General features: G+C 41.6%; 2 protein-coding genes across 8 annotated transcripts in view; one reads left to right on the forward strand and one right to left on the reverse strand.

The window, feature by feature from the left end:
* Window positions 1–405: 405 nt before the first annotated feature.
* Window positions 406–18174, reverse strand: EIF2S3 (eukaryotic translation initiation factor 2 subunit gamma). The gene is made up of 12 exons (XM_077343025.1): window positions 17946–18174; window positions 14832–14895; window positions 12347–12474; window positions 12094–12215; window positions 8455–8549; window positions 7760–7918; window positions 5819–5953; window positions 4235–4329; window positions 3495–3639; window positions 2973–3142; window positions 2680–2852; window positions 406–887 (listed from the first exon to the last, which is right to left on the reverse strand). The coding sequence occupies exons 1-12, from the start codon at window positions 18012–18014 to the stop codon at window positions 824–826; spliced, it is 1419 nt and encodes a 472-aa protein (XP_077199140.1). The 5' UTR covers window positions 18015–18174; the 3' UTR covers window positions 406–823.
* A 153-nt stretch (window positions 18175–18327) lies between these two features.
* Window positions 18328–25800, forward strand: part of KLHL15 (kelch like family member 15) — a 30213-nt gene continuing 22740 nt past the window's right edge. The window contains exons 1-4 of one of the 7 annotated variants that reach the window (XM_077343019.1): window positions 18328–18468; window positions 18570–18629; window positions 20936–21018; window positions 21924–24529. The gene's annotated coding sequence lies outside the window, so the exon portion shown is untranslated. Of the gene's footprint in view, window positions 18469–18569; window positions 18630–18712; window positions 21019–21089; window positions 21297–21923; window positions 24530–25800 lie in introns of those variants that run through there. The other 6 variants (XM_077343017.1, XM_077343018.1, XM_077343022.1 and 3 more) reach the window with 6 other exon arrangements.

Consider the following 25800-nt stretch of genomic DNA (forward strand, 5'->3'; position numbering starts at 1 on the left):
TGGGCCAGAAATGTTCTATGGTGGCAAACTGTCCTGTAACTGAAGTGAGCCTTGAATAAAACTTCATTGGTCTTAAAGGTGCTATTGGACTCAAACTTTGTTTTACTTTTAAACACTGATTCTGATAGAAAGTGTTTAAATGCAGATACCTACCTGCAAAAAAACAGTGGGATTAGCAATTTAAATCATATAGATAGATTAGACAACTCGTGCATTATGTAGTGTGCGTACCATCAGGAGATTCACTATAACTATGATTTCATGTCTTCCATATTTCAGATATTACATGTAAAAGTGAGTTTCACTTAGCAACTGTAGTCAGTGTAAACGGAATCTATGATGAGCTGAAAGAATGCTGCAAGTTTGAAGGTTAAGCAAAATAAGGTATAGGGCAAAAGAAAGGGATTGATCTTCCAAGGAGCATTTATTTCTTTTCATTTTAAATTCTTTCACTAGTTCAACAATTCTGTCAGCTTTGTGTCACTGAAGTACTTGTAAGAATTAAATGAAAAAATAAGCAATTTTATTTCAAAACAAATAGTGGGGTATTCTGTTACAGTTTAAAATTAGATAAACTAGCCCCCAAACAGAGCTGCATACATAAATTAAACATGAGAGGTTTAGTTCTGCTAAAATGTGGATAATTAAATCCATCGGCCAATTTGCTTAGTTTTATTGTAGATACTGAACAGAGTTTTAATGAGGATAGATTTTCAGTATAATGTAGATATTGCGCGACAAATGCCACACTGAAAATACACCCCAGATTTATGGAGCTGCTCACTTCCTCATCTTCCATCAAAAGAAGGGTTGCATTTTCTCTTCAGTCATCATCCACAGTGGGCTTGATTGTCACTCCTCTCCTAATCTGTCCCCAGCCAATTAAACTGCAAAACAGAACAGTCCATACTTAAAGAACCATTTCAAAAGCACTAGAATCAATGTTATATCATTTTGTAGGGAACAAAAATGAGTGATTAGTTGGTTTCTGAGTAAGATATACAGCTATTACTACATGAGCGCCACTTGACGTGAGCGTTATCACTTCCATCTTATATTTTATTACCTTTTTGCACTCACAATAGTTCCACCTAAGCAGGATTTAAGCCTGTTCATATTGACTGGAATCCAAACAACTCATGCCCAAACAGAAAGTATATCTGCAAGGAATAGGGATTTCAAATGCCATTCCAGGCAATAGCCCTTCATGCCACCTAGAAACCTGCCTTGGAAGCCCACTCTTGAGACTGCTTTTCATAGCGGCATAAGGGCTGCATTGGGAAGGAGCCTGGAAAAATCACTTGTGCTCATGGAATACCATTCATTTTCCTTGGGATTTGAGCTAATCATGAAAACGGTCTGGAGTTTGGATCACAGAAACCTTCCCCATTCCCCTAATGCCATTTTCTAAAACATACATGCCTAAAGATGGGAAGTCCCCCTCACTTAGCTACAATTACATCTGAAAGTGCAGATGAGAATCTGCCAGCAAAGCCGTGAGTAAACTACATGTTAAACAGGCTGCCTCTGCTTTTTCTTCTTCTCAGTCACAGATGCCAAGTGGCATTTCCTTTTGGATCTAATTAGCTGCAATGTCTAAGTGGAGTATTAAGAGGAAGCAAGGAAAAGTAGCATGTGGCTAATCCCCACCACTGCTTGATCTTCTCTTTGCCAACTTCCCCTTCCTGAGTATAGGGGATAAATAGTAGCTTTTATGAAGATTTATGTACAGAATCATTCCAGTTTTTATCCTTATTGGAACAACAGCACTATACCAATATTATACTTAACTGTAACTTCTCTCACTGGCAGAACACACAGTTAAATTTTTGCATCAGTTATTTGAAATTTCATTTAGTGTTTTATACAATGTCTTTAGGATATAGAACAGAACTTCGTTGTTGTAGAGTGGTGGATGGGGTTCTACCAGAATTTACTGTGGCTTTTGAGCGAAAACCATTTCAGTGAAAATGATATTGGTGACCCAGACATATCTGCACAAGGATCCAAGCCTGACAGAATTGATTACATTCCTTCATAGAAGGCATTGAGCTGAAGGTCTGAATTGTGTTTTTTGTGACTCCAAAGGGGCTAGTTCCAATAATGCTTGGCTGTACTTATTAGCAGTAGTTACAAACAGTCCTTCAACCATTTGTACAGGAGAAGACTGTTAACAGCAACAGCCAAATGTTGTTGGAGCTAGACAGCTGAATCTCTGGCACTGTAAGCAGAATGATACCTGCTACAATGCCTATTGATGTTTCACTTCTCCCTGTCCTACACTACCCACTGCTCATCTTATCTTAATGAGTATAATTTTCAGACAATGGGGTGGGTATATGAAAAAATATTTAGGTAAAAATAGGCTTAGAAGAAGTAACTGATTGTGATGTAGCTTCAGAACACCAAAAAAATCCTTCTGCTTTCTCATTTGTTCTCTAAAGAATGAGATATTCATGGAAGGTAGTAAATTTTGAAGTACAGCCTATTTAGAGTATCAGTGCTGAATCTATAAGCATATAGTGCTTCCTCATTTCAAACCATGCAGTAATTTAAACCCCTTAAAATACTGTCATTTCCTTTTGTGCTGTAATTGGAGGCCTGTATTTTAAAAGTATGCAAGCTACAACATTAAAATTTCTACTACAATAATTGCTACTTTACATCAAACAAACTTACCGCCAGTGTTTCTCAACTCTTCGACTAAGGGCAATTTTTTCTCCTACTTCTGTGCATACAGGGTTTGTTAGCACTATTTTACCCAAGTCAGCCTTCACTGCACTGACCCGTCCCCCGGTAGACAGCGACCCTATGTTTACCATTAGGACTTCATTCTTCGATAGCTTTTGCACCTGAAATAGGATTTCAGAATAAGGATTTCAGAATAAAAAACATAAAAGCATCTCTTTGAAATACAAAAGAGCACAAGAACCATCGACTGTTCTTGTATGGAAAAAAGTGTTTTGACTAACCTTTGCAGCTTTCTTGTCTCCTTCAGTACGGACACCTAATAGTCGCCTAAGCAAGAAGTAGGAGATTTCAAGCTCTGTGAATATTTCAGGGAGTGCTCCAACTGCACCAAGAACTTGTCCTACCATTCTATCAGCTCGGCACAAAGTTGGATCAATCTTGGTACCAACACCTAACAACAAAATTTATTTGAGTACATCTGATTATTTGTTCTGGACGTTCGCATTATATATTGCAGATACCCTCAAGCTTAATCATTTAAACTTTCATAGCCCTCCCCCTCCATCCTAGTTAAACAGTAAGATTGGAAGCTGAACCAGTGGGTCTGTCTCTTCTTCCCTTCCCACATCAGTCCTCCAAGCTCTCCAAAAAGCTAATCCTAGGGACCGGAGATCCTTCCAGGAAATGATAGGACACAGTTGATGAAAAAACCTTCCATGGTAGAAAATGGTCAGCCCAACCTCTTTATTTCTTCAAACTAAAAAATTCTAGAAAGTCAGGGGAGAAATCTTACATAAACATACCAATAAGGCCTCCTGGTACGGCATATTGCAGATCATTGTGTTCTGCAAACAATGACACAATTTTGGAAAATATGGGCTTGCACATAAGTTTTCCTTCACTGTCTTTTGAGACAATTCCGGGTCTCACTTCAAGCTCCTGGCCTACCTATCAATAATACAAAAAATATGTCTGTTTATAGCATATGCCACCAATAGTACAAAAAATTACTTGGCGATATTAACTGTTGAAAATTACATATTTTTTTGGTAGAAAGTAATGTTACACATTTGTAAAGTACTAATTCACCATTCAGAAACCAACTGAAGAGCTACATAATAGCTGTATCAAGTTTTATACTTATGAAGTTAATCCTGCTTGAATTAAACATTTAGGTTGCTATTTTATTAAAGCAAAAGATATGGGCAGGTTTATATAATTATCCTATTAAACCCAGTTGTACAAGTTTACATTGTACAGCTATAGGTAACTATTAACATGTCAATTTCTTTTGTACCTCAATCTTGTTTAGCATTTCCTAATCAGCAAAGAGACAGAAGATACTCACATATACAATGCAAGGTTATGGCTATGAAGAATACTAAAGTGTCCAGTTTCTCTTGTTTTCAAAAACTTCATAAAAACAGAAACTGGACAATTAAATTACAAAACTCGTAAGTATCACCAGAAGGCAATTTTTAAAATCCTTTTATTATAATCAGCAATATCTTTGGAGGCAGCAGTAAAAAGACATGGACTTTACCTTCAATACGCCTTTTAGAATACTACCTCCAGCTACGCCCCCCTTCAGGTCATCAACTTCACATCCAGGCTTGTTGACATCAAAAGATCTAATAACTAAGGACATATTTCATCAGGCACAGATGCAGAGCTTACAGGTATCTTCTGCTATAATTTAATCTATACTGAACTTTAAAAGATGTACCAATGTAACTGATAACCTCACACAAGAAAAGTGTTAAACTTATCTGTAACCATTGTTTATGAAGGTGTCTTAGGTGCAGTCCCACATTGAGACAGTGCTTTTATGGGCTGGCAACCAGAGGTGCTTTTTCAGCTGGATCTGGTATTTTTAATACTCCAAGGGAAGCTAGTTCCCAGCAGAGCATATTGGAGGATGCCTTCCCACTAAAATGCTCAATGTGTAGGGAGGAGTTTCCCCATTCCCTCAGTCCTACTGATCTCGCCGAGACTCACAAATGAAATGAAAAGTATCCCTTGATCTCTGAAGAGGGTAGGAGGGCTGGAGGCAATGTATATCTGTACAAGACACCCTGGGAAACAACAGATACATGTAAGTTCAACAATTTTCATCTTCAGACTTCTGTTCAATCCCACATTGGGAGACTATAGAACTCCTTGCCTTGGAGGTAGGGTGAGAATCAGTTGACTACCAACTACTGAATCTCTTCTTGCATTCACATTCACAGCATAATGCTTCATGAAAATGTTCAAAGACTAACATGTAGCTGCTCTACACATGTTCTCCAACAGAATGCCTCTCTGAAGTGCTGCTGATGCTGCCTGCATCGGTGTGGAATGCACTCAAAGCCTCAGAGCAGTGGTCCCCAACCCGCGGCCTGTGGCCCGGCGCCGGACCGCGGCTCCCTCTCCCCGCCCCCCCCTGCAGTAAAAAACTTCCCAGGCTGCAAGCTTGCGGCCAGGGAAGCTTCTTACTGCGGGAGGGGGGGAGAGGGAATCAGGCCCGCGCATGCGCGGGTGCAGCCGCGCATGCACAGCGTGCGCGGGCGGGTAGTTGCCCTGCTGGTCCCCAGCCTCAAAAAGGTTGGGGACCACTGCCTCAGAGGACGTGGCAGACTACCTTGTGCATAGCCTAGTTGCACTGAAAAAAATAACCACCTGAAAATGGTCTGTGCTGAGGTTGGCTTCTCCTTTGGACTACCAGAATAGCACAAAAATAAATGTGGGGACTATCAGAAACTCTTTATTCTGTCTAGGTAAAACAGTAAATAACATCTAACAAATGTGTGTCTTTTGCAAGGCAGAACCTAGAGATCGCCTTGGGCAAAAACATAAGCTAGGTTTAAGCAGTACATGACTTGTCTGAAACTTAACATATGGTGAATCCTCAAGACCACCAATCCTCCTACTCTTCTGGTTTAAGTAATTGCTACCAAAAACATGATCTTGAAGGACAAGGGTCACAAGCTACATGAGCCAAGTGGTTCAAAGGGTGCTAACATGAGTTGGGAGAGGACCACTGACAAAGACCATTTGGATACCATATTGGCATATTAATTATCCAATACTGATATGCTGACCAGGGAATTTAGTTCTACATGCAAACAGATAGGGTTCGACATACCAATAAGCCTTGGTTCTGACGAGAAGTCTCTTATGGGCACTGGAATTTTCTTTACTATGTATTCACAAACAACTTCTATGTTGTATTTTAGCTGTGCCGAGATTGGAATAATTGGGGCTCCTTCTGCAACAGTACCTATAATTATCAAAATAAAGCTTTAACCATCACATCTGACAAGTAGAAAGCAAACTACGTACAATCTCTATATCAGTGGTTCTCAACCTTACCTGCTCGGCAACCCTAACTTGGCTGTGGTTGGTGCAGCTGTGGCGGCAGTGTGCGCACGCATACACACAATTGAGGCAGCCATTGCTATAGCTCTGACGCCGCCCCCCGCCGCCCCCATCATCTGCCGCCGCCTGCCGTGGCGGTGGGCAACCTGGTGACCCCAGGGAAAGAGCCAAGCAACCCGATATTGTTTTGTAAATAATGAAATAAGGGACAAATATTACAGGAGGTCTCTCTCTTTAAGTGAAATGCTTACTCCTCTGCACTTACATTTATATTTGTATTCAGTGGTTATATGAATTAATATGAATTAATTAGCAGCCCATAAAGTTTTGAGTTTGTCAACAGAGACTGGTCAATCTGGGGGGAAAATTGACAAGGTAAAATAACCCCTTAACAAAATAGCTCATTGGTTCATTCTAGTCCTTGGAATCTTGTAGTATGAGAAGAAGAAACTTAACTAGTGTCTAAGAATGTCTCAGATACATCTTGAAAAAGAGTTCTTGTACCACGGGGAGAGCAGCTTAAACCAAGGATAATTTTAAATGCAGCTTGTGATATGGCAATGTTTTTTTTTTTTACAAAATTACAAACAATAAAAATTCCTCTAGGAAAGCCATAGCATTGTATCGCAATCAATGCAAGATGAACCCCTAGAAGGAGGAAAATTTTAGTACAAAAATTGAGGTAGTTATAGCTACATGCAATTAGAAGTTACAAAGCTGATCTAACAACACTTGATACATAATTCTGAATAACTATTTTTGGAATGTGTACCTATGTGTGGGTATAAAAGGAAAGGCTGCAATGTTCAGCATTTTTATGTGAAGATTTCCTACTGAAATTAGGAGTAACTTCCTCTTGAACAAGCAGATTTACATCAGACTATGAAACTATGACAGTGTTGGATAAATAATTTATAAGCAACCTGCCTATATTGGCCCCAATACACACTAGAAAACAGCAAATATCAAAACTCATTATGACACAAAGCCTATGGTTTGGCAAATTCTCCACTTTTACAGCTCTGATGGAAGTGGACTGATACATTCAAACATGACTAAAAATGACCTACCACAAAATTGTGAAAATAACAAATTTAGAATTACTGACAGCATAGTTATGCAATTGATCAAGTTAGACTACTCAAGTTAGCAAAGAGTCAAACCAAGCCAAACTAAAGTGCTATAAAAATAGTTTAATGAACAAAAGATTAAGTACTTCAGTAAACCATGCATTAGTTTCTGCTATACTATGCGAGTGAGCTGGGCCAAATCCAATGGCACTGTAAAAAAAAGAATGTCTCCTTAATCAGAAATTGATTCTCCATTGGGGATTTTCTCTTTCAAAGAAAGACTCAGTGGAAGAGAGGTGAACAGAACTGTTACTATACCTATCACTTGACATCAGGAAAGGATTCCCTGCATTTCAACAATGGAAAGTCTGATTCAAAACTTTTACAACATTCATCCTATAAAACCTGCACCAGAAATCTTTAGAATCTTCAGTTGGAATTAAAGCATAATCTTAAACAGAGTGACACTTGAAATCCATTGAAATCAGTAGCCTTAAAAAGGCATTACTCTGCTCAAGACTACACTAAATATTTCAGAAAAGCTAACATTTATCATACCAAACTATCAGTAAAATTCTTTGGATTTTTCACAACACAAACTTCCTGACAGTGATTTGTTTTTTTCTCTGGAAGCTTACCTTGTACAAATGCTAGAATTTGCTCATACTGTTCCTTGGCTTGGCTCTCTTTTACCAAATCAATCTTATTTTGTAGAATTAGAATGTGTTTCAGTTTCATAATTTCTATAGCAGCTAAATGTTCTGAGGTCTGGGGTTGAGGACACGACTCATTGCCAGCTGGAAAGACAGAGAAACACGTGATATTGCACAACAGAATATAGAAGGGCATTCAGCTACTCTCTAGGTGGATCAGAGCCCACAGATATATAAATACTGAAGGCTTACCAATGAGGTTTTCAACTATGAATTAGCAAGTCATAGTCATTACTGGAAATCAAATGCGTATGCACGATTATATTTGTAAATTAAATTTCACCCAGGCCTTAACTGTGTGCATAATGCAGATGAATACCAGGAAGCAAAAGTTATCTTGAAATCTGAAGGTCAGAGCATATTTGAGGATTTTTAAAAACACAATAAGATATTTAGCTAGTTACACATGCACCTAGCTTGCTGATTCTGACAAACAAACATGTGCTTGTAAACATATACAGTATTTGTGTATATTCATACTGGGTTTCTTTCAAAGACTCTGGAAGCAGATTCCTCAATTAGCAGAAGAAACTCATGGGTCCAACCCTTTATGCATACATTATCTGTGATATTATCCAGCTGATCAACAGTGAGAAGTTGCCAACACCCTGCACCAGTACCTATTAACAGAAGAGCTGCATCCATGACGGCTGCTCCATTCAACATTGTAGCCATCAAGATATCATGGCCAGGACAATCCACAAAGGAGACATGCCTGTTACATACAAACAAGAAGCATTTTCACAAATAAGTCTAGTTAAAATAACAAACTATTAACCATGTTTTCTTCAGATACCCTTTTTATAAAGAACCTTATGCCAAGACTTTTAAGCCTCTAATGAGAGATAAGCACTAAGGATGAAGATGATTGGATTAAAAATCTCCTTATGGGAGGTAACACTCCCACCATCTTCAGGTTGCAAAATACTATGCAATTTTAATTAAGAACAGACAACGAAGTATAGCTGCTGTACAGTTTTTACCTCTTGGTTTATTTGTTTTAATTAACTATTATTTTTTATTCTAAGTTTACTATTTTATAGTTTTTTGTTATGGCTGGCAATTACTGCAATAAAATTTGATTGATGGGAAAATAATCAAGGCCATTAAGAATTAGGAGCCTAACAATAATATACTGTTATTATGAAAAACAGTAAATTTTGATATAAAGATTTATTTAACAGTTATCAATGTGCTGGATCTAAAAACTTCCAGCAGAGGACCAAGCAAGAAGGGATTCACAGGATCCAGCCCATTAACTTTTGCTGCTACCTGTAAACACTGCAGAATTCAGGAAGAAAGCACTTTCACCATATAAGCTGTGTTTTAGCCATATTATTTATGTAACTGTGAAATTGTTTTGATTTTGCTGGTCTATGACCGTAATAAAGAATACTACTACTACTACTACCACCACCATATAAGCTGAAACAGAAAGCCAAACACATCCTTTGACATCTCTTGGTTAGCAGAAGAGTCTTTTGCTTATTAAGGGTGTGGTCCCGATTCCCCACTCTCATCCCACACTACTCTTGGCAGCATGATTTCAGTTATTAAAAGAGTTGATTCTTATATGCCACTTTTCCCTACCTGAAGAAGTCTCAAAGCAGCTTACATTTGCCTTCCCTATCCTCTCCCCACAACAAGACACCCTATGAAGTAAGTGAGGTTGAGACAGCACTGATATTACTGCTCGGTCAGCACAGCTTTTATCAATGCTGTAGCGAGCTCAAGGTCACCCAACTGGTTGCATGTGGGGGAGTGCGGAATCAAACCCAGCTCACCAGATTAGAAGTCCGCACTCCTAACCACTGCACCAAGCTGGTAGTGACAGCACACCTGTCCATTGTGAGGCCGAAATGGTTGCTAGTGATAAAACTGACAGGCAGCAAGGTCAGGATAGACAAAAGAAATACTACTTTCTACAGTGAATGATTAAAATTTGGAATTTACTGCCAGAAGATTCAGTGACAGCCACAGGAACAAACAGTTTTCAAAGGCATTTAGATAGATTAACGGAGAATTAATATCATGGTGATTGAAAGGAGCCTTCACATTCAGAGCCATTAATCCTCTGAATTCCAGAGCCAGGAGGCAACATCAGGGGACGATCTTGGTCTCTATGCCCTGTTGTTGGTCATCCTCGTGCTTTTAGATCTGTTGGCTGCATTTGATGCAATTGACCATGAGCTATTAGCCCACATCCTCATCAGGATGGCGATTAGGAGGGCAGCTTTCCAGTGGATGGCCTCATTTCTCAAGAACTGGAAGGAGAGGGTTGCAGTGGGGGAAGAGTTATCAGACCCCTTTGTGCTCCCTTGTGGAGTTCTGCAAAGGATGATACTCTCCCACATGCTTTTTAATACCTATATGCTCTCTCTAGCTCAGTGGGTCTGGGGTTTGGGGCTGGGATGTCACCAATATGCAGATGACACCCAGCTCTATCTCCTGATGGAAACTCAACCCCTCCAAGTCAGAGGTCCTGTGACTGGGCAGAAGGGAACAGGATCAGGAAGCGTGTCTCCCCTGCCTGAACGGAGGACAGCTTATACCTGTATCTGTGGCCAGGAATGTGGGGAAGATCTTTGATGTCTCCTTGTCTATGGAAGCTCAGAACATGAATGTAGCATAAATGGCATTTATGCTATGCCAAGCTAGGCTACTAGCGCTCTACCTTTCCTCAGAACACTTGGCAACAGCAATCCATGCAACGGTCACTTCCAGATCAGACTTCTGTAACTCACTCAACACAGGCCTTCCCTTGACTTTGACCCGGAAATTACAATTGATGCAAGATGTGGCTGCGAGGGTCCTCAGGAGGTTATCTTGGAGGACCCATGTCCTGCCTAAGCTGAGGCAGCTGCATTGGTTGCTGGTTGGCTTCTGGATCAGGTTTTGGTTTTCACCTTCAAGGCTATACGTGGCCTGGGTCCCACCTATTTGAGGGACTGATTATCTCCTTATGCCCCCCGCAGGGTATTTCGTTCTGTGGGTACAAAACTGCTGGCTGTCCCTGACTCCTGGCCTTGACCAGGGCTAGGGCATTTTTGGTCCTGGCCCCGATATGGTGGAATGAGTTCCTGAAAGAGGTGAGGGCCCTGATGGAGCTATCTGGGTTCCACAATGGCCTGTAGGACGAAGCTCTTCTGCCAGGCATTTGGTTGAGGCTGGGGCAGTAAGTTTTGGTCCCGTTCCCCTCCATACCACTGTAGCCCCCTAGGCTAGACACTGCCTGTGAACATCCTCCAGAACAACAGTGACTGCTATGGGAAGGTTGAGGAGATGGCATGGGGGAAGTCATAGATTGTTGATTGGCCACCGCCAATATCAGTTGTTGTACTGGGGTTTTATTGGGTTTTTCATGTTTTATGTAAACTGCCACAAGCTGGCCAGGCTGAGAGTGGTGATCAATAAATACAATAATAAATAAATTCAGAGGGACTGGTTGGCCACTGTGTGAAACAGGATGCTGAACTAGATGATCCATTGGTGTGATCCAGCTAGGCTCTTCTAACATTCTTATGAGCTTTACTGTTTGATTACATTAGGATTGGTCAGTTGATAAACTTTTTTACAGATGTCATCAAAATGGCTCAGCATTTCCAAATAAAACATATGGTGACCACAAAGCAGATGTAACAAACAACTTCTCCTTAGTGAATGGGATGACATCAAATTCCTTGGAAAAAGAAAGAACTCAGCTTCTCATTTGGTACTGGCCAATGCTCTTAAGGTCTCCTCAGAAAAGCAAAGCAGTCCACACAGCTATGAAAATATTGTATTTGTTACAGATAAGTCAAGTTCCTGAATTTTTGGTCTGGCTTCTATATTAAAAAAAAAAACCCTTAAGACCTGTGTTATGCCACAAACATGTCCAGCAGCTCAGGTTTGTTGATTTCATGCCATAGACATGAAAAACTGGGGAGATACAGTGCTTGCTCACCTGCTGCCATTCTTGCACTCTTGTCAGAGAAAGTGTTTTGGCCAACTGAGCTTTCTCTGGTCATTGCTATGTTGAGAAAAATATAATCTGTTTCTTTTTCCCTACTGTGAGAGATTAAGTGGTACAACTATGGAAAAAGAGAGTCTAGTCAGTCCTCAGACACTGTTTCTCCCTGCTCTCAAGGCCTTTGCGAGAACCTGTATACACAGTTTTCAACACACACATATAGAATGGCGAGTTTTAAATGTGTACAACACTTAAGCATAGACCCACATTAAGCAATGATGATAAAAACATTAATGTCAAGCATGTTCACCTGACTAGTTTAAAATTCCCCTTGGTCCCAGGAATGTCTGTAGGGAATTCATCAGGCGTACTGCTCCCACAGGACCGGTAACACTCTGGCCGAGAACAACTTGGATCATCAAGTTCATAAATCTGCAAAGAGTTACAAGACAGAAAGTTTAGCTTGCTGCTGTTCAATTAAAGTAACACAGTGAAGGACAATAAACAGAGAACAATTCAAATCAGTATCGTAAATTATAGTATATATAAGGGTATTGACAAACCTTAGCATTGGCATAGCCCAGCTTGATAGTGATATTTCTTTCCAGTTCATTTTTGAATCTAACAGTATGAACTCCAGAAATAGCTTTTACTACAGTTGACTTTCCATGAGCTACATGACCAATCGTACCTAGATTTTAAAAACAAATGTTCATCAAAACAGTACTTAAAGTATATGGGCTTTTAATCAATTCTTCAGGAACCATTCAGTGTCACACACTGGGTCCAAGAGCTTCCCATACTTATAAAGGCTCGTTTAACCAGTTACTTACAACAGATGATAGGAACTACCTAAACGTTCACTTGAACTCTAGGTCTTATTTTCTTATGAACCATATCCTCCTTGTCTCCATATTAACTGAAGACTCACAAGTTGAAATGACCTAGGAAACTTTTCCTTCAAAAACTCAAATGTGCAACTACTTAGATATTCTATGTTAACAAACATTCCATTCACCAAAAAGTTTCCTTGGCAGCATACCAATCTACCCCAAATGAGATCTACTTGTAGTAGTGTCCATAGAAATTCCGGGTAATAGAAATTCTTACGTAACCAATAATTATTAACAACTAGATGAATTCATGTAGCAGCAGACTTATTTCAAAGGGTAGAATCGTTCTCTTGAAATGGAATTATGCTTTCATAGAACTTCAAGATTTATTTATTAGATTTTTATACTGCCCTCCCATATGGATCAGAGCAGTTGAAGTACTAATTACAAAACTCACTTCTGCTTTCAATACAGTTCTATGAAGCATTTTTGTTTTGTTTTTCAAGACTGTGACAGCTCTTTTAGCACAGTCCAGCTTGATAGTGAGCAAGAAGAAATTTCTGTGGGATGATCTTATATCCACAGTATATACATGAATGAAATTCCATACTGTACTGATTAGAGCCACGTTGGTGTAGTGGTTAGAAGTGCGGACTTCCAATCTGGCATGCTGGGTTCTGCACTCCCCCACATGCAACCAGCTGGGTGACCTTGGGCTCGCCATGGCACTGAGAAAACCGCTCTAACCGAGCCTCCTTCGGGGGGGGGGGAGGAGGAGAAGAAGAAGAAGGAGAAGAAGAAGGAGAAGAAGTAGAAGAGTCGGTTCTTGTATGCCGCTTTTTCTTACCAGAAGGAGGCTCAAAGCGGCTTACAGTTGCCTTCCCTTTCCTCTTCCCACAACAGACACCCTGTGAGGTGGGTGAGGCTGAGAGAGTGCTGATATCACTGCTCGGTCAGAGCAGTTTTCTCAGTGCTGTGGCGAGCCCAAGGTCACCCAGCTGGTTGCATGAGGGGAGTGCAGAATCGAACCTGGCATGCCAGATTAGAAGTCCGCACTCCTAACCACTACACCAAACTGGTAGGGAAAAGCAGCATATAAGAACCAAATCTTCTTCTTCTTCTTCTTCACCACAATATTTTATGCTTCTGGGAACAAAGCAAAGTGGACAGAATGTTCAGGCTTATCACCTACCTACATTATAAAAACCTTGAAAGAATTCATAATGGTCAAGATGCAATGTACAAATAGGACATAAAACTTACATTTCTCAAAAAGCAGCACAACAGGCTACTTGGCAAGACATACTGGATATGACAAAAGAAGCTTCCTGGATTGCAGTTCAACAGTATACACTTGAGGTCCTCTTCTTAGCAATTGTCTGACACAATATATCAAACCCCATTGAAAGGAGAGCAGTGGGACAGAGGGAGGGGTAAATGGTACAATGCCTCCATTTGTTTTTATACAATGTTTTGGTTGATTGCACTGTAGCAAGGCAGGACCCAAAGGGAAACTTTGTCTGAGGCCTTTTAATGGCTCTTGGCAGCCCTGATAGTAAGGGAATGAGTGTACAAATAAATCATGTTTTGGTGAAATACAGCCAAGGAAACAGAATATATTCAAGTCTTTATGGCAAGGAGAATGACATGAGGGACTTATTTTAAGAATCTGTACCTGAAGGTGGCTGCTCACTTAGGACAGAAGCAACTTAGGACAGAAGTTCTTTGTATGTCTAAATGGCAACAGACTAGTTTATTGGCAACTTAATAGTCATGGGATAGAATATCCAAAGTTCTCAAAGGAAGAAACTCAAAGACCTGGACAACAAATCCAGGAAGGGGACATGTACTATTTGTGAAGGCGCAGTCTAAGGTTAACACCGATTGATTAACATAATAGTTAAACTACAATCAATAATCCAACACAAAGTTATGTGCACTTAATTTTTTTTAATTGATAATGCGAACACACATAAATCAATGCTGGATTGTAGCCTGGGAAGAGACCACATCTTTTATAGCACTTTCTACAAAGCCTCAGTTTATAGTAAGAGACATGGACTTAATTGGCAATACTGTACCGTGCATAAAGAATCGTGAAATAATGTATTTGCCTTCCGGGTGCCATAAGGCTTATGGTCGTTTTGGATGAAATGGCTATCCCTCTAATATTAATGTGTTTTAACATATTCTAGTTAAACTTGTTTTAACTTACCTATATTTATTGTAGCTTGCCTGCTGATGACCTCTGGTGACAGAGGTGTCAACTTCGCAACATTCTAAGGGAACAAAACCTCAGTAACTTCCAAATGTTTAACATGCAACCATATTACTATTATTACCAAACAATGCTTAACTAAACTACAAATTAAACAGCTGTATGAGTTTATATTATACACAGAGAAAAATAGGAAAACATTAATAATGAGTGTAAAAGAAATCAGAATTAAGCATAACACCATTTCTGAAACAAAAGCTACTTTCCTATGCATGCTTATTTATTTATTTTGTTACATTTATATACTGCCCTCCCCTGGAGCTCAGGGCAGTTTACATGGAATGTAAGGAATTATACACTCAACTCAATTTTCCCAATGAATTAGAATGGTAACAATAACAGTAGTCACAGAAGTTAACAGTTTAACGAACTAGTAATCAAACAGGTCTATAGAGTATATTCAGATAAATGGATTCCAGGGAGGGAGGTTCAGGGGCCCAGTAGCTGTTGTTGATTCTAGCACACCTCAGCTAAATGCCTGGCGGAAGAGCTCCCTTTTGCAGGCCCCGCGGAACTGCTTGAGCTCCATCAAGGCCCAGATCTTCTCTGGGAGCTCGTTCCACCAGATGGAGGCTAAGACAGGGATGGCTCTGACATGGTCATGGTCAAGCGGGCTTCTTCTGCGCCAGGAATCACTAGCCAGTTGGCAGTGGCAGAGCACAAAGCACTTTGAGGGGCGTAGGCAGAAAGGTGGTCCCTCAGATACACTGGGCCCTGACTGCATATGGCCTTGAAGGTGATTACCAAGACCTTTAGCCTGATCTGGAATTCAACTGGAAGCTACTGTAGTTGGTGGATGGGCCGGATGTGGGACCTCCATGGTGTTGCTGTGAGGACTCTGGCTGCTGTGTTTTGGACCAGCTGCAGTTTCTGGATCAAGGCTAAGGGCATGCCTGTGTAGAACGAGTTGCAGAAGTCCAGTCTGGAGGTGACTGTCACATAGATCACTGTGGTTAGATGTTCTGGGGGCACTAGAAGTTTGGCTTGGTGAAGGTGGTAGAATGCCAGCCATGCTACCCTCGTGACCCGAGCTTCCAATGGTATGCAATTTAAGCAATTGGATTTACTCTACAGTAGCGATCCCCAACCTGTGGGCCACGGACCATATGTGGTCCGTCAACTAATTGGAGGTGGGCCACGAAGGACGCCTTCTCTCCCCCCCCCCCCCCGGCCCTTTACAACACACTTCAGGTGTCATAGTCCCATCTGGGAGTGGTGGGAGACAATCTCGTTGCCAGGAAACAAGCTCAGGGTTCCCATTGATTTGTCATTGTCATGAGTTAAAATTTCCATGAAAATAAAATGTTCCTTATGTTCATTGTTGTGGCGTGTCTGTATCTTATTTTGAAGAGATGTTTAAACATTACCATAGTGATCAGAGAGCGTTAGGGCAGTGGTTGAGAGTAGAGGAGTAAACTACCCCCCCCCACCGGGCCTCAGTAAAATTGTCAAGCGTTGAGTGGTCCCCGGTGATAAAAAGGTTGGGGAACACTGCTCTACAGCAGTGTTTCTCAACCTGGGGGTCGGGACCCCTTTGGGGGTTGAATGACCCTTTCACAGGGGTTGCGGCAGGGCAAGCAGCTTGGTCGGGAGGGCGCCACCTACACAACAGCCTTGCAGGGTAAATCGAGATAGCATTTGTGTCTGGAGCAGCGGAAAAAGCGAGATTGGCATGGTGGCACAAGAGGCAGAGCTGAACTGAGAAACCCCGGGGGAAAAAACAATTTATATACGATCATGAACAAGGGATCTTCACGCCATTGGTCAGTTTTGGTTTAATTTCTGTGAAAGAACACTTCCATAATTTTATGGAACAACATGAGGAATGATATTAAAGAGTCATGGCATTAGGAAGGTTGAGAACCACTGCTCTACAGTAACCACCCATACAGGGTAAATTACTCAGGTTTTATTATGATGACAGGCAATTTGGCAGCAAACCTAGACCTGAGATGTAAGGGTATGCATCATTTCAGAAAACAGACATTAATAATGACACAGAATGCTTTAGTATGAATCCCACAATTTACTGAACACAAATGAATTATGAATCCAATGTTTGCAATGCATTCAGCATCAATATTTTAAAAGTGATGAAGGTCAGCTCTACAACTTGTGATATATGTCAGTTGTTCAGTTTTCATTAAATTCTCATTAGCTACACAGTTTGTCTTAAGTAGCTTACAGGCTGTTTGCTACCATTCTTATTGGGACCTTGTAGAGGTTTTTCAGTGATGAGAAATTCAATATGAAGTATGGTAGCTTGGCCAAGGCTACTTGGTAGAACTAGCTACATTATTGGTTTAATTCATGACTACAGCTGCAAAGTACACAACTGTGCATTGACAGAATTTACTGAAGCCAAGGGCCTCTTTTACCCAATAAAACATTTTGCAGCCAAAGTTCCACCAAATAATACAAAAATGATGCAAGAACATATATAAGAACACACTAGAAGTTCCCTGAGAAATAAGTATACTTCCATCTTGCTCTGTAGGCAGAAGCTACTAAACTATGATTAGGCAGCACGCAGCTTCCTGTCTTTCCCTCTCTACTTAGGAGATTTTTTGGGTTTTTTTGTAATCTCACCAAAATTTCTGTCACCTACTCTTAATTATGAGACAGCAAACTGGGGCAGGGTGAGTGAGGAGAAGGCAAAAGGGGTATCACGAACTATAATCAGGTAACACCGAAATCATAATCAAGTTTAGGAATAGAGCATTTCAGGCGCATAGGGCACTAAAGCCGAGAGTTGCAACGCAAGTGAAGGGAACAGGGAAGGAAGCCCGTGAAGAGCGTGTGAACCCCTTTCCTCCTCCCAACCGCTTGGACTATAAGGAGGAACGCTGCTTCGCGTTTGGCCAGACAAGAGAAACAGCAGCCAGGTTGGAGACTCACAGCCTTCCACGAGCTAGCTAGCTTCCTTCCGCTGGCCAGGCTTGCCCAACGCCGTGACTGACCCACAAGAGGCCGGGTTCTCGAGCCTCCGAGCCACCCCACCCCTAGGCCGTGCCCTCCCTTCGCCCTGCGCCCTTCCACCACCGTTCTCACCAAGGTACTCAAGTCTTGCCGGGAGAGATGCGGCTGCCCCAGAGTCACTCCCGCCTCATCCCCCGCCATCTTGCCTGAAAGGAAGTTAGGCGCCCGCCGAACCCGCCTGACCCTTCGTTAAGCGACGCAGGGGTTTTGTCGGCGTCGACTCCCCGCCGAGACGGTGCTGGGAAATGACTAGGAACGGGATGTCTCCTTTCCGCCTCTTCCCAGGCCGCAGGCTCACCGCGGACGCCCTCGGGAGTTGGCTCAGGCAAAGAAAAGACAGCCCGGCGAGGCCCCCAGTGCTTGGCTGATGCAACCGGCAGTTGCGACGATAGGCGTGGTCTGTGACCGAACGTCGCTTTTTCACGCACCGAAGTGGGGGAAGAAAGTGGGTAGGGCCAAGGGGGGGGGATTGTGAGTCATGGCTAGGCGCCTGTTAGTCTTTAAACGAGCCAGAGGAGTTTTCTTTTGTTGTGATTGGAAAGTGAGTAGTGCCTTTTTCTTCACAGACTGTGAAGGGAGGAAGTAGACTGGAGAAGTGAGTGCGAGAGCCCAAGGATTTCAAATTTGTTTATGTCACAGCTGAGTTGTGGTTTGTTGTATCTCTATAAAACCGTTAAATTTGTTTTTTTCCTTAAGCTAAACAGTTTCTCAAAACTGGAAGGATGACTCCCATTGGTCTTGAAATCCGAGGGAGAGGTAAGCAGAGATATCCAAAACATTATTCTGATAGCTAGTTGAACTTAGTCAAAACCTGTCATCTTTTAAACACATTCGTTTCTAAAATAAATGTGTCTCATTGTTTGCAACTGAGGAAGTCATGAACCTTGAGCCTAATTTGACATAATAAAAGCTGCAAAAGAGGCTGTAGGGAAATTCCACCAGCATTCATCCCTTTTCTGCTTGAACTATACCTCATAGCAGGATCATTACCCAGACAAGGCAGTGTAACTAACCAATAGACATGTCAACACCAATTTATATCTAAAACCAGCATCCCTTCATGTGTTTAGCTGTCATTCAACCTGTACTATAGCGTTCAAGACCCATAGATAAGCCCTACAAGGTAACTGTATTTAATCCAGTCCTTAAGATGGGACAAGCACCTGCAGAATTTACTATCAGGCACTCTTATTCATTAAGGGGAAAATGAAAAAAACAGACTGACAAAGCCAGTTGGGCACTCAACAGTTAGATAAGAAGCCGAAGGACTAGGGAGGCAGGATATCCCACTCTCATTCCTAGTGGCTTCTGCTGTTATAAATAGCAGTTCAGTATATGCTGAATCTCCAAACTTCCCCTATCACTTTGGTGGTGAAAGTGGCTCTTGTACAAAACAGGCATTCCTTTTCAAGTCTCCCCTCCTCCCCCAGTCACTGCTGATAGGGGGGCTGGGAGTGGAAAGCAGATTGGATGCGTTTCCCTTGGAAGCTACCTCTAGTGTGGGTGTTACTGAGATCTTGTAAGAGATCTGAGACAGTCTCTACCTTGTTTTCGTTGTAACACTCATTTCCTTTTGAGCTCCCCCCCAGGCTTTTTCTCCATGTTTATTTAAATAAATCACAATTTGTACCTGATCATATTTTTTGGATTTGCACGCTCAGGGCCAGGGTTGAAATTAGATGCAAGGAAAAATTAGAATAAGGGAAATATATTCTGGAAACTGAAACTGAGAACTCAGATCTTAAAACGTATTTACATGCCTGTACCAGAAGCCCAAATGTTTGTTATCAGTATTTGTCAAGCAAATTGGCCCTGCAGGGAGAACCTGTTTTCAAGCTTTACTGAACTGGGGTATTAATATATAGAACTATTTGGGAAGCAGATGTAACACTGGAGGCTTACCACTCAAATTCCAAATTCTTGTTGGGGCTATATACATTGGTTTTACTACATTGCAACAAGCATCTAGCACCAAGCCACAAGCATCTTGCACCATGTTGCAACCAACTTTGATATACCACCTCTGGTGTGAAGTTATGGATTGTGCTACTATGCTGTATCCTTGCACTCCTTATTAATTAATCCAGATCTCCCCCTAGTTTTGTTTGCAGTATTTACAGTGTCATACTAAGTAGTCTTCAGTGGGTTGTAACTTTGCTTAGGATGGCACTGTTACTCCATCTCCCGCTAATTCTAAGCAGAGTTCCACCCTAAGTCCATTAAAGTCAATAGCCTGCAAAGGCTGTTCAAAAGCCTGTTCAGAATAACATTTGTTCCATCCGTTTGTATGCCTCCTTCAACACGTTTGCTACTCTGCTTGTAAATATGATAAGGCAAACAAAAGGAAACAAATGTCCATCAGGTGGCCGCAAGAGCTTGTCTTCATCACAAACGTAACATTAAGCAGGAAATGTTCTCAGGAACCCTCCGAACTACAATTCCCAGGAATCTTTGAAGGAGGAAGCGAGGAAAGGGGCGATAATGATTAAACTCATACAAAATGCGATGCAAGCTTTGTAAAGTAAATGTCTCTAAGCGCATATTCCAAGAAGAATCTGTCTCCGGGCACATAACGCTTCCCCTGCCGTGAAGGAAAGAAAGGCAACGCCACCGGCTCAGTTGCGTTCTGAAGTCGAACGAGTGTGTTGGGAGGGAATCAATGAAGCTCGTTCTAACGGGTTTATAGGCCACGGAAACCAGCCAGATTCCGATGCTTGTAGAAGGGGATGTAGTGGTGGGCGGCAGCCTTGCTGGGCGTGAAGGTGAAGCGTAGTCGGAGGCTGCGTTATTGCAATGCAGGGGCGGGCCCGTAATGGGCAAGGGAGCGCAAGTGGGAGGCGGTTCCTCGTACGGGATGCCGGGTGAGGAGGGGCCAGTGCTGCGTGCGGGGCTGGCCGCTTTTGTGAGGCAGTGGCGGCGGCAGCGGCAGCGGCGAATGGGGCGGACCGACAAGAGGCGGCCGGCGCGCCTTGGACGACCTCGAAGCGGTGGGAACGGCCGTCTTCATGGAGGTTCCTCCTCCTGCTACTGCTTCTGTGTGTGTCCCTCTGCCTTCCCCACAGGTGGCGGCGGAAGTGACGGTCAGTGTGGGGCGCTTGTCGTTGGGGGAAGATGGCGGCTGTGGCTGTGCTAGGCAGTGAAGAAGGTAAACAAGAGTGAGAGGGAAGGGGAGAGGCAGGGACTCCCGGGGGTGGGGTGGGGGCCCAAGTAGGTGCGAGTGGGGGCCTGGAGGTTGCCTTGCAAAGAGGCCTCACACTTGGAGGCTCCCACGCAAGAGATGCGGAAGGGCCCGGCCGCGACACCTCAGTCTCCGTGGCCCCTTTTGAGCCGCACTGTCTCTCCTGCTCTTTCCTTATGTTACCCGGAGGTCTCCCCCCTCTGCAGTTTTAGTGGGAAGGGCTGTGCCTTCATTTCTGTTGAAAGGTAGGTGAAGCTGCTGCTGAGAATGCACTCCCTCCATCTATATGCCTCCTACTTACTGCTTTTCTAGTTAAGTGAAACTCTCTACTGACTCTTTTCCTTCTTGATGTCTCCTTTATCACATATGGACCAACGGATTCCCCCACATTGAGTTTTTTCTTTGTTCCTTAGATTAGAGGGGACACTTCTATTTTAAGAATAGATTCAAATGAGTAGCCGTGTTGGTCTGAAGTAGCACAATCAAATCAGAGTCCAGTAGCACCTTTATTTTAAGGGTATCTTAGGTCAGGATTTGGATACAGTAAAAGTTGTGGCTATGGATTTGGGAGTTTTATAGTAACTTGTTCTGGCCTGTTAATATGCTAGTGATTTCTTTAATTGTCATATTAAACATAAAGATTTATCCTTTTAAACTTATGAGGAAGAAGATGAGGAAGAAAAACAGCCTTTTAGCAAAATATGTCCAGATGTTTGCATTAGCAGTTAGGATTGATGATTTTAGGAGATACATGTATCTTCTGGGCGTACACACATCTGGGCAGGGGCAACTGTGTTCCAAACTCTCCTATTCAGCTTTATCCATTTATTAATTCCTATTTGAACAAAGCTTTTCTTATTTGTTTCCCCTAGTGCTGCTTTTTTGCTGAGAATAACTTAGAAGTCCTGTTACTAAACATTATACCTCAGTGATCTGCTCTGCTATTAGACGCACTGGAGTATGCAGTGATGTTATGCATGGAAAATTGGTCCTTTGCTGGGGAAACTTGATGTGCAGATTTCCATTAAATATGCAGTCCTCGAGTATGCTCATTACTTTCACCTTGATTTCAGTTTGTGTGTAAAATAAATCTTCAGTTTGTGTCCAAAATAAATCTTAATCTGTTAACATGTGTTTTACAATATAATTTATAGTTACTCCAGCCCTAGGCTGCTGGAATAAAATACTGTAAATCTATTAACATTTCATCCTTTTGTATAGGAGAAAAATAATAAGTTCCCCATGTGGTGCCTCTGGAACCAACACCTGTCCTGTCAAGTGTTGCAGAAGGTGGATGAGGCCAGATACGTTTTTGTCCAGCACAGCTTCCTGTTGGCCATTAGAGGTCCAGTTGGCTGTGCAGATCTCTAAAAATGTTACTTTAGCAGCAAAGCTGTCTTGTTATTTTGAAGAGTTACTAATGCAGTTATGCATAGCCTCAATGGCTTATATCTTGTGGTTGTGCCCACCATCCTGGGTTAGAATTTCAGAGTCTGTGTTTAAAATAGGTCTCTTTACAAAGTGTTCTTATTAATTGGGGACTACAGTCTTAGTTGGTCAGAAATTTCAATTTGTCTAATCAATTAAATGCTGTAGCCCTAAGACAATTATTTGTTATAAGAAAGACTTCATAATGACACAACACATGTATTTATATAACATGGTTTTAAGTACTTCCGAAGAGTAGTGAATGACTTCTGGAATTGGTCTCATCCACTGAAGGCCATGGGAATTTTAGTTTCCTTTTAACAAGGACATTCAACATGTTAAAATGGCCATGTGTCTGGTCACTTTTACATGTTTCCTCAAATTGGCTTTACTTTAGGCCAGGTATATTTAAAGAAAACTATTGAATTATGATGCAAAATATGATAAATATGGAATTAAGAATTTATGCACAGAAGCTTGTAGTTAGTAGACCTTCAGTGTTACTCTATTAGGAATATTCGGTTTCAAAAATTAGATTGCATTCATGTATTAGCAGTCTTTCGTCCTTGAGGAACGCAAGGTGGCTAATGGTACAAGTAAAATAATTATAAAAGCACAATAAATCATCAATATGAATAAAACGATTCTAAAAACACATAAATGGTTACAGATCTAAATATACCCACCCAGTTAGGATTGCCAGTAAACAAAAGCAGCATCCGTCAAATGCAGTCCTAAATAAAATTGCTTTCAACTGTCTCCTGAAGATCAATGGTGAGGGGGTCAGGTGTACCTTGCTGGGGTAGTTATTGCATAATTGGGGGGTTGCCATTGAAAAGGCCAGCAGATTAGTCTCTTTGGCTAATCACAGAGCCTCTCCCTGTGATCTTAATTGATTTTGCGCAGAAACATACAGCAGAAGATGGACCTTCAGATATCCTAGTACCAAGTCACAAAGGGCTTTAAAGGACACAACCAATACCTTGAATTGGGCTTAAGACCCGATAAGTAGCTAGTGTAATTGCTGTACTGTCAGGGTCATATGTTCCTGGTAGCTGGCTCTGACAAGCAGTCTAGCCACAATATTTAACAGCTGAAGCTTCTGAACACTCTTCAAGGAGTAGCCCTAAGGAGAGCACATTGCAGAACTAGACGTAACCAAGGATGGATCACTGTGTCTCGATCTGATTGAACCAGGCAGGGGAACAGCTGATGCACCAGCTGAAGCTGAGTTAAAACATGCCAAGCCATCACAGATACCTGATTTTCTAAAGTGATTGCTGTGTCAAGCAGCACTCTAAAGCTGCCATCCTGGCTTTTCAAGAGGAGTGTAATCCCACCGAAGACAGGAGAGGTCTGAAGTCCCTGATCCGCCTTTCTGCTAACCCACAGAGACTTTGTCTTGCCTGGATTAAGTTTCATTTTGTTCACCCTCAACCAGCCTGTTACTAACTCCAAGCACCAGTAATTTCTTGCTCATTAGAATATGCAAGGTAAAAATATTTTTTTTTCTGGAAACAGTACAGCCATTGAGGAGGGGGATTTTTCCTTGGATTTGTCAGAAAACAAATTTGGGCAAAAATTTTAAAATAAGCACAACTGACTTTCTAATGAAGCCTATTCTTAACCAACCCTATTCTTAACCAGTCTTTTCTCAAAAAATAAACCAAAACAGGGCCATATCATAAGTGCCAGTTGCTGGTATATGGTTACTATTTGCATAACATTTATTGTATGCAAAACCATCAGCATTAAATGATCTAGTTTCTTTAGCAGTTGAAGGCAGAATTGGAATAAAGGACAGTATAGTCTGAATTCGCATGAAACTCTGACCATTATATGATCATCTTCCTCAGAGAAGATTATTTATTACCGTCATTGACTACAGGCCACATACATTATTACAGCGTTTTAACAGGACACTTTGCATCAGGGAGTTAATGAAGTCACAAAAGATTAATACAGCATTTTGACAGTCAGGTCACTCAGCATCAACAGTAACCAAAGATTTCCACACTCTGCTGGCAGTGTAGCAAAACTTTGCCACCATGTAAGAGACAGAATTATCTTTATCTGCAAGCAAGATGTTAATTAGATGATAATCTGTAAGTCCAGGGAACCTAGATAGCAAGGGCAAGATTAAACGGCTTCTGGCAACCTTATAAAAGTCACAGTATAATATAATGTGGGCAATCGATTCAATTACACCTGAATTGCAAGGGCATAATCGGTCCTCTATAGGCACACACTGTAGGCACACGCTTAGCAGTGCTGATGGAAATGCATTGAACCGGGCCCTCGAAAAAGCCCATCGAAATTTAGTAAAGGTGATATATGTTAGATATGGTGCAGTAGAAAATCCCTCCCAGGACTTTAGTAACCTATATGGGCTTGGGAGTAGGGCCATCTCATTTTGCAGCTCAATATCCATAAGTTGTTGATAGACCAGATGTTTTCTTGCCTGTGCCCCGTTTCTAATAGATAATCAGGAGCGAAACCAATTTTAAGAAGTTTGTTACTTATTTCTGTACACCAGGTGGGTTGTGGGTTAATGGACAAGAAAGAAGGAGTAAGGCCTACAGGTTGAAGATGAATTTTTAGCCAATAGTTAATTATTGTTATCCATGCCCTGGTCTCCATTTTTATCAACCCTGCCTCCTGCCAGAGAACTACATTAGCTGTACACCTTGGAACATTAAAGAGGGCTTTTAGAAAACCTGCTTGAATTTTCTCTAAGGGAGCAAAATTGGAGTAAGGGCCTAATTGGGCACCATATGTAAGTTGAGCTAGTGATTTGGCTGAAAACAGTTTGATTGGAGCAGGAATGAAGCCACCACCCTTAGTTTGATAAAATCTTAAGATAGCGGCTGCACTCTTCTGAGCGAGGTGAGCTACTGAGTGAATATGAGCAGTTTGCTTTCCGTTATACTGGAAGATCACACCAAGATATTTGAAGCATTTAACTTGCTCAATACGATGTTGGTCAATATGCCAAGTAAAAAATTTTGCCCTGTTGTTAAAGCACATAATTTCTGTTTTGGTATAATTGATAACTAGGTGTGCCTCCTGGCAATGCAAAGCCAAATTTCCTAGGCCCTTTTCAGCCCTATTCTGGTTTGTGAGTGAATTATGGGTAACCTTTTGTCTGCAAGTTTAGGGGCATGAATGTCTGAGCTCTTTAGATGTTTGATTAATGCATTAATATAGATATTAAATAAAAAAAGGAGCCAGAATACAGCCCTGTCTTACACCTTTCTGTTTAGGGATTAAGTTGGTTAAATTAGTGATCCCCAGCCTGTGGGCCGCGGACCACATGTGGTC

This window comes from Paroedura picta, chromosome 6, assembly GCF_049243985.1.
Source record: "Paroedura picta isolate Pp20150507F chromosome 6, Ppicta_v3.0, whole genome shotgun sequence".
NCBI lineage: Eukaryota > Metazoa > Chordata > Lepidosauria > Squamata > Gekkonidae > Paroedura > Paroedura picta.